General features: G+C 48.8%; 1 protein-coding gene across 2 annotated transcripts; it reads left to right on the top strand.

The window, feature by feature from the left end:
• Positions 1–625: 625 nt before the first annotated feature.
• Positions 626–10,190, top strand: TMEM275 (transmembrane protein 275). 2 transcript variants are annotated; one of them, XR_006164743.1, is made up of 3 exons: positions 626–966; positions 5,844–9,860; positions 10,001–10,190. XR_006164743.1 is itself a non-coding variant. In XM_042786370.1 (2 exons), exon 2 carries the CDS (start codon positions 5,937–5,939, stop codon positions 6,483–6,485), a length of 549 nt encoding a protein of 182 aa, XP_042642304.1. In that variant the 5' UTR covers positions 626–966; positions 5,844–5,936; the 3' UTR covers positions 6,486–10,190. The 2 variants fall into 2 exon arrangements, 1 of the variants encoding a protein (XP_042642304.1); XM_042786370.1 differs by having other exon boundaries at positions 5,844–10,190.
• The last annotated feature ends 1,714 nt before the right edge of the window (positions 10,191–11,904 follow it).

Genomic DNA, 11,904 nt, shown 5'->3' with positions numbered 1-11,904 from the left:
TTTAGCATACCTGAGATCTTATTGCCACGTTAAAACATTAGTTTTGCATCTGCGGACATTTTGGGGGGATTTGACAGCTCCCACACCCTGAACATTTGTACCTCTGGGAGGTTCTGTCCCAGCACCCGTCACTGCCCAGTGAGGACTCACTCCTGCATCCCTCCAGGATCCAAAGGCACCCGGACACCACTTGTATTTTTTTTTTTTTTTTTTTTTAAATTTTATTCATAAAGTGCGTTTCCAACCTCTTGCGTTTAAGAGATCCCTGCCTCTCTGCAGCAAGCGGAGAGCCTGCATCTTTTTCCTTGGCATTTGGCGGTGTTTCGCCTCTCCTCTCCCGGTGCGGCAGCGGTCGCTTTGTTCTCCGGCCCGGGGGGGCTGGGGCTGCCCCTCGGCGGAGACGCGCTCGAAGGGTTTTTCCTCTCCCCGGGGGAAAAAGGGGCTGTTCTGCTCCGGGCACCTCTGTCAGCTGAGGGGGGCGGGAGCTGCAACCTTGGAGTAGAAAAGGAAGAAGGAAAAGAAGGCGTGGGGAGAGGGTGGGAGCCTGCCGGACAGCGCGGGAGGCGGCGGGGCTGAGCCCGGCTGGGGGACGAGGGGGAGGAGGCAGGAGAGGATGCGGCGGGGCAGCGATGCTGCGTCTGAACTCCCTTCCGCCTGAGGAGAGGGATATCATCCTCCGAAGGGAAGGGGGAAAGTGGGGAGAGGGCGGCCAAGCTCGCCCACAGCCCGCTCAGCTCTCCCGGGGACCGCCCGGGGCTCGCCCGGCACCCGAGCAAAGTTTTCCCGAGCTCGGCGAAGAGCGCGGAGGAGGCACGTGAGATCCCTTCTCCTAGCACACAGCTGGGCTTCCAGCCCCGGCCCTGCTGTTACTGGCCATGGCCTTGGCACCCCCGACTGAAGGGTGAAGGGGAGACCTGGGGCACCCGCTCCCTCCATCGCCTTCCCCGGCTCTGCGCCCCAGCCCAGGTAAGTGTCCCCCCACCTTCCAGACACAGAGGCTCCCTGGCCCTGCCGGAGAGTTTCCCAGCACTTTGCTCAGGGAAAAAGTCTTGTGCTTCTCCTGACAGTCAAAGGGTGCGGGCGTGCGTGTTTGTGAGCCTGAGTGTGTGCGGGGGGGGGGGGTGTGTGTGTGTGTCGTTATAGCTGTCTGACTGCAGTTTCTGTTTGCTGATCACTGTCATTATCTCGCTGTGCCACCACACCTCTAGAAAGGAAACTCCTCTGGGGTCTGCCAAATATTTTGGCTGTGCTGCAGCAGTGAGACGGAGTGGAAGGATGACAGCTCGACCCCCCTCGCTGCAACTAAGAGGGAAACATGCTTATCGGTGCATGTTGCTGGTGCTGCTGGTACGGCTTTAAATGATGTTCCTAAAATGCTGGCTGAATATGTCACTATGCCCTTCGAGCTCTAGGAACTCTGAGAGCTGTCAATGAAAGTCTTTGTCCACCTTAGAATATAGGGAGGGATGGATATTCCCGTGGAAGGAATCACTATAGCCTCTGGATTCCCATCGCTCTAGCTCAGACATGCAGCTTTTCTGTGTAGCAGTGCTTGTCAGTAATGCATTTCAAGCTGAAATGTTGTTTGGAGAGGAAATCTAGACTCTAACTGAAGAAAATAACCTGTTTCACACAGAGAGCCCAAAAGGAACTTTTTCCACTCCCGATGAAAAGGAAATTAATCATTTGGGACAGGATAATTTGCTGGAAAGTTGGTCATTTCTGAACCCATTAACTTGTCTGAAGGGGAAGGTAAAAGCTGCCAGATATCCTCAGGCAGGTCAGCAGTGGGAGCTGACCCACATCAGTGAGTTCTTGTGACTGCAAGGGGATGGAGAGGGACCCTTCTCCCCACAGCATCAGCCTCTGCTTTAGGAGATAACAGGAGAACAAAGATGCTTCTGTTGCACATGACAATAGGAATAAAGACGGACTTTGTGTTGTTGTAGAGTCTTATCAGGTAAAAGATAGTGTAAGGCATTCTCTGGCTTTGTTGTGGTTTGGTTTCTTTGGCTTCTCCTCCACTGCTCTGTTCTCTTTCTCATCCCCATTTCATCTGGTTTTCCAACAGAAATCCCCTGTGTATAATCCCTGATGTTTTTATATGGAGATCAAGACAAGAGTAAACAGTGATCTACTTTTTGAATGTTCCCAGTTCAAACATGCTGTCTTTTATGTACTGCTGGTTACCCTGTGGTGTGTGTGCATATCAGGTCCTAGCCCTGTGATGATGCTGTCTCCCAAGATCTTCTATCTCCAAGCTGATGGGAGAGGTCCCCACTCCAGGCAGGGTTCCTCTTAGATTCTACAGTGAGTCCATTGCTTTCTGCTGGGAAGGGTGTCAGCCCATGCAGGTGCCGCAACCAAAGAGGATGGGAAAGAAGTTTTGTCTTGGACACAGCATGGCCAGAACCCTATGGTGCAGCTACAGAAAGGGTGTGACAAGCTCCAGAATAGCTCACACAGTTTAAATGAGATCTCAACCCTGGCTCTATTTTTGACCACTCCAGCTAGCTCTGTCCGACGGTTCTGGGTATATCTCCATATAGATAATGTGAATGAGGCAGATTTGGCTTCCTGTGCTTTTCCTTGATGCCATCTCAGCAGGTGTGGTGCCTTGCTCCCTCAGTCACCTCCAGGTGCTTTTATTCTGCACCTAAGGGTGTGCAACACAAACCCTTGGATTCACATTGTTACAGCTTCACTCTTTGGGCAGTGTCACAGCCCTCGTGTTCGACCTGGCCCTTTGAACTGACACATACATGTTTTAAAGACATAGGTGTATTTAAGGAGGTGCAGGACCCTGGGTTTTGTCACGCTACCTACTCTAGTCTCTGACCTTTTGTGCAGGCTGATACTCATATGTTCCCAGACACTCAGCCCAATGGGCCTCCCAGCACAAGGACTCCTGGCAAGCTACTCATCACTGCTTTAGCCACAACGGTTTATTTGCAAACTTCTCTTCACTTGCCAGGAGACAGCCGTGAATGCCTGGGAAACTGATGGTGACTGTACACACCCTGTGCCCAGCTGGATCGTTCTCTCATGTCATTTATCCTTGCAGAGTGGATTTGTGGTTCTCCTTTACCTGCTGGGGTGAGCTGTCCTTAGATGGGCTACCCTGATTTATCATTGCCAATGGTGCCTGAACAAGCCCCTCTGTTCCTCTCCTCCCCTGTTACAGCCCGGGGAGGTCAGTGAGGATTTTGCCCAAGATTAACCCCCCTACACTCGCAGAGCTGTAACGATGAACAAAAATTGCCAGGCAGAGAAAATGAGCTACCAGGGACCATGCTGGGTGATATTGCTACAGCTATGAAAGCAGCCAGAAGCCAGCATGGTCTCTTTGGAGTGACTACAGGTGATTGCTGACAGATGTGATGGGCAACGGGTTGAAGCTCCTTCTGAAAATCTCAGTGGGAGCATGACCTCTGGTCTCTGCCTTGCCTAGGAGCAGAGGCAGCCAGCTTCTTTGTGCATCCCACTAGAGCCCAGCAGCTGTGATAGTGGCTCAGATCCCCCAGGAGGGGGAATTCTTGAAGGGTGGAGTGCTGGGGATTCGGGAGGGAGAAACCTGATGGAGCGGATCTGTGATATGATTTAACCTCAAGGAGCCGTGCAGTTCCCTGCTGAGCACTTCGCAGCGGGAGGATGTAGGGCAGACTGAGGGGAAGAGCCATGCTGGGGTGTCTGCAGCCTCTGTGTACTGAAGATTTCGACTGGCATCTGTAAAAGCTAGGCTGAGAACAGTGTGTGTGCGCATGTGTATGTGTGTCTTTAACCCAAAGCTATCTTGCTGCTGGTCCAGGGCTGGTGAAGGAGGCAGAATCAGGGCTTTAGTTCACGTCAGTGTGCCAGGGTTCCCAGACAGAACAGAAGGGCACTGCTGGAGAAACTTGTGTATGTGTTAATCTGTCTATGTGTTAGTCTGGCTAATGGAGAAAATGCCCTTTCTTTCTCACACGCTCTCAGTTCTCCTGAAAAATCTCTGCCTGCAGAGATACTCCTTCCCACTCAGGCATCCCTAGATGAGGAAGGATTTAATCCTTCCACGTGCCTGTCACTGAATGGGAACTTCACTGAAAGTTCACTGCTGCACTTCATTCAGGTCTAAACAAAAGCCCACGCCAAGGAAACGAGATATAACACCACACAGGGCAACAGAGAGCTTTGCCTCAGCTGGAGGCGTGGGAAAATTTTATAACCTAGGAAACATGGTGAAAACACCCGGCTGATCCCATTGGCATGTTTCAGGTTGATGGGTGATATTTTGGTGTTTTGGTGTTTTTTGTGTTTTTTGTTATTTGTGGGTTTGATTTTTTTTTTTTTTTTTTTTGTTTGTTTTTTAATTTAGTGGCTGCAGAGTGTTAATAGCACAACAGTGATTCTTGGCTCTTGCAGTAGAAAACTGTGCAGTATCTGTTTTTCACCAGCAACCCTTTTGAAAGTTATTTGACACCAGAGGAGGGAAGAAGTTAGGGAGCCAGGCAGGGGAGTAGGAGAGAGCAGACCACTATTGTTTGCTATCAGGCTGGGAAGAGAAATACTCTCCTGCCTGTAAAATCAAAGGCACCTCCAGCAAACTGCTGGCGATTTGGCTTCTGGCAGTTTGGCTTCCCATCAAAGTACAGTGAACACAGAGCCAACTCCTATCACATCCAATAATCTCCTCCATGGAGAAGCGGCTCTTGTCAGTCAGGGCTATGTGTTCCTGTCATGGGTCCTAGGCAGATCCCCACAGAGGCTCTTTTCCAGCTTCATCATCTCAGTTTCTATGTGCCTCCATCCAGGAGCCAATGTTGCTTATGCATGAACCTTGTACAAGTTTGATTTTACAATTGAGGCAAATATGCTTCCCTGCCTTCTCCTATGGGATCTCATGTGATCACACCGAATGTGGTGTGATACATGGTGAAAAGCATGGTCCAGCAGGCCAGACACCCACATTTGCTCCATTTTATCATAGACTTCTGTGGCTTATGGCAAGTCATTCAGTATCTGGGGATAGAGTTTGTCTCACTGACCATTTAACTGTTAACTGCTTGAGTCATCTCCAAGGTTCCCTCCATAGGTAGCTCAGCCTCCCATTGTGGACTTCTTTTTGGGAAGTTCTGGATCATCTTCTGGCACCTTTTAATCTCCACTGGCTAGAAAAACAACCTAGATGACTAGTTTCAATTGCCGGACAGCTGAGAAGTGGAGCAGAGAGTCCCACTTTCTGTTACAGTTTGGGACCTTTACCTGTCCAAATATATGTTGCACTCAAATTGCAGCAAGGGATGTTCAGAGCAGTCCTGGAGTCTGTTATTATTCTGGGCAGGTGTTGTGTGGGTGATGACAAACACTGTGACACCAGCTACTGCCCAAATGGGCAGCAGGATGTATTGCCTGTCCTGAAGAACCTGTATTTTAAGGGAAAGGTGGATGGAGTAGAGGGAGCATCAAGAGATGTACACAGCAGGTCTCAAACCCAGGTGAGAAATGTCTACGATCATGATGTGAGTCTGTCTGTCCAGCCACACTGCTGCAATACTGTTCTGTGGTTCAAACTCTAGGCAGAGCCAAGCATAGTCTCTGGGCCATCTCATGCTCGGATTTACCTGGGCATCATCCATCTGGATGGCAAAGAGCACTGAGCACACTAGGGTCAGTGCTTCAGCCTGAGGCTGACAGCCTGTGACCACCATGGACATGGGGAGCCCAGACTTGAGAGCAGGCTTGGATTTGTACTTGGTCATTGATACGAGCAAACCTGGAGACGATGCTGGTCACCATGAATGGTGGTGGAAAAGTGCCTTTGGTTCATTGCTCTAACAGCTGCATGCTTTTCTGTTCCTCTCCAGGGATTTCAAGGCAGCAGGAGACCAGAGCTAGCCTTCTCAACACAGTGCTACAACCCGTGAGGACTGAAGGTGACCTCTGAGACTCATCTCAACATGTTCAGTGAAAAGAGCAGTGCCTCTTTGTCCCAGAAACCCATCCAGAAAAAGACACGACCTCAGGGCCTCCCTTCCCCTGCTCTCTGCTGTGCTTGTGGACTTTGCATCATGCTAGCAGGGATCAACATCACTTTAGTGGGAGCATTTGCCTTTGGGACCTTTCTCCCAGTGAACAACCCTCCCATCATCATCGGACCCATCTTGCTGGTGGTGGCCTTCACATTCTTTGGTGCCTGCTGCATCTGCAGCCGGAGGCCCCCAGCTCATGGGACCAGGAAATCCAAACCAGGTTCTAACATTGGGCTCATCAAACCTGGCAACACAGCCTTTGAAATTGAAACTAGTGAGCACACGGTGCAGGATACCACTGCTGTTCAGCTGAGCCCCACAAATTCCCCCATATCCTCAAAAAAGTCCACACCGGTTCATGAAAATGCAAAGACTTGCAAGCTCTTCACCATGGAAGGCAACGGGCCGGTGGCCAAGTACACTACAGGAGGAGAGGCGATACAGCTCAACTTGCCCAGGGACCTGGCCACATCCTAAAGCCAGGCAGAGCTTTTGTTAGCAGCCAGCCAGACGCTGCAACGAGTGGGCTGTAAATCCATGATGTACCATCTATCAGAGGTGTGGGGAAGGTGTTTATGAAAAGTCAGCAGAGGCATGTCTCTCTGAATCCATTTAAGGGAGGTGGATGCAACAGCAGAAAAATTTCAGATTTTTGCTGAAAGGAACATGCCCATTACATGTCCTTAAAAAGAAAATTGATAATGATGTTGCTGTGGAAGGATGACTCTCACTTTCTGGGAATACACCAGCTTTTTGGGGGAGCAGATAGGAAGAGAGGAATGAATTAATTTGTGTAGCATAATGTGTAAATGTGATGGCTGGAAGGAGGGGATACATGGGGCTGACAAATGACAGCTCTTTCTTCTCAGAATTGAAGCAATTCTTGAACGTAAAAGAAGCAGGAATGCAGTAAATTACAGCTTGCTGCCACTCAGTCACAAGAAGATTTCAGCAGTTTTAGTGCCAGGCTTTTTGGCAGTAGGGACAAAGCTTTGTGTCTGCTATTGAAAAAGCAGTGTGAAACAATCTCCCCTCTGAAAAATCTTTGCCCCACCTTGCCTTCATTCGGGTGACTTTACACCACCCATTCTAAGAGACAACTAATCACATGGATCACAATTAGCACTGGTATTTTGCTCTTGTTTTAATCAGGTTGGGCTGCAGCTGTGTTGCTCTGTGCAGTAAGTATGTTGGAAGGTCGGCCAGGCTGAATCCTTGGGGACAAGCTCTTGGAGTAACCAGAGATTAGAAGGAGCCTGCAAATGAAATCTTTGGGCAATGACTATGTACTGAATGCTAGGCAGCTTCCTTTCCATCTTTTTGTGGAAGTCTGGCTTGGGACAAGAGGCAAATAACTGTGTGGGCTTCAGTATAGCTGTGCTGGAAGGTGGTGACTGTATCTCGTTCACTGAAGTGACTGGGAGATCCATTACACAGAGTGGTCAATCAGGAGTGGATCTCCTTGCTGCAAGAAACTGGCTACTCACTGTGCTCGTGAGCTTGCAAAGCATTGGGATGAGTTTGCAGAAGAGAATTTATCAAGAACTGTTCAATGCAAAGACACCACCTCTGCCCCGGAAAGACCCTGATCTGATGGATTATTGCTGCAAAAGCTTTGTGTTCTTCCCTGGGCAACCCCGTCTGGGAAGATGGTGCTGTGATAATGGGCCTTTGCCTGGACTCCTGTAGGGGCTGTTCACATGTTTTATGAGATATGGTACCAGTGTGGGGAAGGACAATTGTGCTAGGCAGGACCTGTACATGGGGAGGCAGCACCAGGAGAATGGATTTTGAGTAGGAACGGCTGTATAGATCCTGTGTTTATAGAAATCTTATATTTGAAATTGGGCTCTGGAGACTTTGAGTGATTAGGAAGTCATATGGACACAAGAGTCACCATACCAGATCATTCCAAAGACACAGCTAGCCCAGCATCCCATTTCTGACAAGGCCAAAAGCAAGGTCTGGAGAAGAGCATAAAGACAGGGCAAAACCAGGATGTTGCTTGCCCCAAATGCTCTCCCAGCCTCTACTGCTCCAATGCAGGAAGCTTAGAAGCTTCCTGAGCTGAAAGTGGTGTCAATATTTAGTAGCCCTGGATGAATTTCTTCTTCATTTGCAACTCGAATGTCTGGTAACTTTCACCATTTGTGATCCTGCAACAGGGAGATGCCCAGTTTAATGTGAGGCCATAAAGTTCTCTATCCTTGGTTTATTTTATTCCTGCACCCTACTAATTCCCTTTGATGCCCCAAGTTTCCTGGATTAAAAGGTCCAGCAAACAGTCCATGTTCCCCACACCACTCAGGTTTTCTGAGGCCTTTTGTCATGTTTCCTTCAGTCATCTCTTTCTTATGGTACTTCACATCTCTTGTAGCCATGAATGCTTCCCATTCATCCCAGCGTCAGTGTTCTGCTAGGCTGAGGAGTTATCTAGCAGAAATAGATGTGTGGAGAGGTGGGAGGGCTGAAGGGGAAATGCTGGAGGAGAGGGCAAGGTTGTGACATGGCCAAGGCTCTCCTGGGCCATCAGCAGACCTCTGCATGGCCAGGCTGTGAGAGCTGTATGGCTAGTGTGCTGGGTTAAGTGATGGCGTGTGGGCTTGTGGAGGAGCTGGAGAGAAGAGCCATGATGCTGTACAGTCCATGCATGAGGTGTCCTGGTTGCTCTGGGGAGCTGCTGTGCAGCTGATGTGTCCTTTGTGAATTCGGGTGGGGTGAGGTTGAATTTCATGTCTTGATGAAAGGTAATCAAACACTCTGTCATAATGTGGGTCCTTCTTGAGTGCACCAATGGTTTGCTGCCTTGAACAGCTAGCTGCTTCTACATCAAGGAATCACATCTGTGATTTTAGCAGGGCTGGTCTACTGTCTAGGGGGGGTAGAGGCAGGATTGGGAAAAGAATGTTTATGTGGGCCTGGAAAGATGTGGGTTCAAGTCTTCGGTACAGCCTGCAAGTCCTGGGCAAATCATTTATTTGTGCTACTGCTCAGCTCCCTGACTGTATGAGAGGGAAAATACCTGTTCCAAATTCCACTTAAAGCTGCTTTAAAGATTAAAACATTGCCAAACAGCAGGGTTGGTATTAGCACACCTGAGTCTGGAGATTGCTTGAAGGTGGGTGAGTCTCTATGGTCTGATCTCTGCATGATCTTTAAAGCTCATTTTCATGGGTGGGCTCTGCCTCCAGCACCGGCTGCCCTTTGGCACGCAGGAACTGCTGTACTGAACAAAAGGCTCCCATGATTTTTGCCTGCTGGTGATTGCTGTAGCAATTAAACAGAATAGCTTTCTGGTGTAGGTTTGATTCCCAGCTTGCTGGCTCACCAGCTTTTTGGAATAGCACACAACAGGCTAGAGGTCCTTTACAGGCATTGCCCACATGAATATGGTTACTGCAGCACTTTTCTTCAAGCACTGGAAGCAAAAAAAATAGTAAAATCAAGTGGTAACCATACAAGTCCTTCCTCTACTCGTTGAAGGCTTGAAACCCAAGTTTGGAGTGTGCATACTGGAATCAATCTATGACAGCTGCAGCATGAAATGCTACCGGTGATGGATAATACAACGGCAGATCCCATACAAGTAGAAGGCAAAGGCCCCTTGGGCAGGAATGGGGGCAGAAGCAGGACTGAGGGCCAGCTAGGAGTTTCGTGTTGTTCACATTTGTGTTGTGGTCTCACAGACTGTACCATACAGGAAACCCCAACATGGCCTGGGGACCTGGCTCATCTTGCACTGCACACGCAGGTCGCCATACAGCCGGTGTTGCTCCGGGAGCTGATGCCCCTGGGACCCAAGGAACAACAGCCAGCAGAGATGACACCTGGGCAAGCAGAGGAGTAGGACCGGTGAGATGCTGGTCCCCTGGTGTGGTGGGTCTGTATGCCAAGCTGTGACCCCAGCTGCCTGCCTGCACAACAAGGTGGGCATGGGAACATCTGCCTTCTGAAGCATGAATGCTCTGCTTTTGCCTTTTCCTGTCTTTCAGGATTTCCATGTCTGTCTGTCCACCTCCGTGATCAGTCGTGACTAATGTTGTGAATCTTGTGCCTCCTTGTGTAGCGGGAGACAGGGAGAGTTTCTTGTGCTCTAAGTCAGCGTTTTTGGTGTGAGTCTTTTTTTAAATTACTATTTATGTGTGTGCGATATGGAATTTGGAAAAGAAACTCATTAAAATAATTGCACTCAGTAAGCATTTGGCGCACCTGCTCTTTCACTCTACCAACCACCGTCTCCCTCACCCCAGGACTGTGTGTGCCCCAAAGCTGTCTGTATTCATTTTACCTTGTGCTCCTCACTCTCCTGCTTGATTTTCTAGCCAGTGCAACTAGCTGCAAGGAAAAAGCATCCCTAAGAGTTCATGTTGTCTCTTGAATGCCATTGCACCTTTGAAGCCCCGGTTGCCTAAACACCACTCCTACCATGGACTCCTACTATCATTGCTTTGGCTAACTCAAGAATAGGCCAGTTTAGACTCTTTTTCCTCCATGGGTGTGTTAACCCCCAGATTTGTACCTGAACAGGCCAGATGTGACTTGTGGGCCTCCAGTTTATCAGGGATATGGGAGGAGCAGGTTTGTGGGATGGGGTGGGTAAAAACTGTGGGCTGTTCTGAATTCCACCTCTCTGGTGATGGAGCACTGGATTGGATTATTTTAGCTGATCCTCCCCAGTCCTGGGTATAGGTGATGTTTAATTTATGGTGTGGGGAAGGGGTGGAAGCTGTATCTGTGTATGTTTGTGTGTGTCTAGGATTGGTACCATCACTCTTCTGTGCTCCTCCTGGGCTTAGCCCATCATGGTCTCTTGGAGATGAGTCGAGGAGTGATAGCACAGTGAGAATAAAGAGGATTTGAGAGCCTTGCAAATTCACCTCGTCAAAGGGATTCTCTCCCATGTGCAGCCAAGTGATTTGAGATGAGAGGAAATCTCTCCATTCCAGGCAGGCTGGCTGGTTAAAGACCTGGGAAATGAGCTGGCTAAGAAGGCTCCATGGACAATGTGTGTAAAATGAAACCTGCTCCCTTCAGAAAGGATTTTTTTTTGGCCATTAGGAAGAACTCCCTGGAAGAGTTTTTCTTTTTCTAAACTGAGACCAGAGAGAAAAGCACAGAGGAGGGTTTGCTGAGCATCCACTGCTGCCCTCCTGGACTTGCAGACAGTAGCATTCCTGCCATGGCAGCTGCTCAGCACTAACCTGGACCATGAGCTTCTCTCTCCATCTGGAAGAATAAAACAGAAACATTACATGGAATGTAATTAGCTTTTTCTAATTCCCAGCCCAAATTTATTCATGGCGGTTTATTTCTTTTTATAATTGTACCAACAGTGGCTTTTGACCGAGATATGTTTTTGCCTCCTGGAAATTTATATTCCTGAAAGATTTTAGATTTGCTGCAGATTTCCTAGAGCCTCTCTTTCATTAGGCTGAGCTGGCTGAATGCTTCCATCCTGTGAAATACTTACCCTTCCCTAGGAGCCCTCACCTCTCTCTCTGGCCTATCACTCCGATTCTGTTTCAGGAGCTCCATGAATGCTCATGAACTGTCATTCTTTTGCGAGACTCAAAAGTCCATGGCAAAGGTAGAAACCTTCCAGGTCTCTCTTGTGCTGGAAATGGGGTGTTTTTCCCTGGACAAGTCCTAGAAGAGGAAAAAAAAATCCATGAAAGAGCAGAAATATCCATGAAAATGTGAAAATTTCATTTGCAAAGTCCCTCTGTTAAAAAAAATATGAGCTTTTATGTTACTAGTCTCCAGTGAGTCCATAGCAAATGTGCTCAACTTAGAGGTTGAAAGGATGGTTTTCTCCAACTGTCAGATGCTGTCAGCTCAGCTGAGCTTTCAGCATCCATAGGAGAGACCCTCAGTCACTGCTGGCTGTCCCACTACA

This window comes from Tyto alba, unplaced genomic scaffold (genome assembly GCF_018691265.1).
Source record: "Tyto alba isolate M040663 unplaced genomic scaffold, T.alba_DEE_v4.0 Super-Scaffold_1000006, whole genome shotgun sequence".
In the NCBI taxonomy this organism is placed as follows: Eukaryota; Metazoa; Chordata; class Aves; order Strigiformes; family Tytonidae; genus Tyto; species Tyto alba.
Note: the sequence above shows the minus strand (reverse complement) of the source record. Positions and strands in the feature narration are given on the sequence as shown.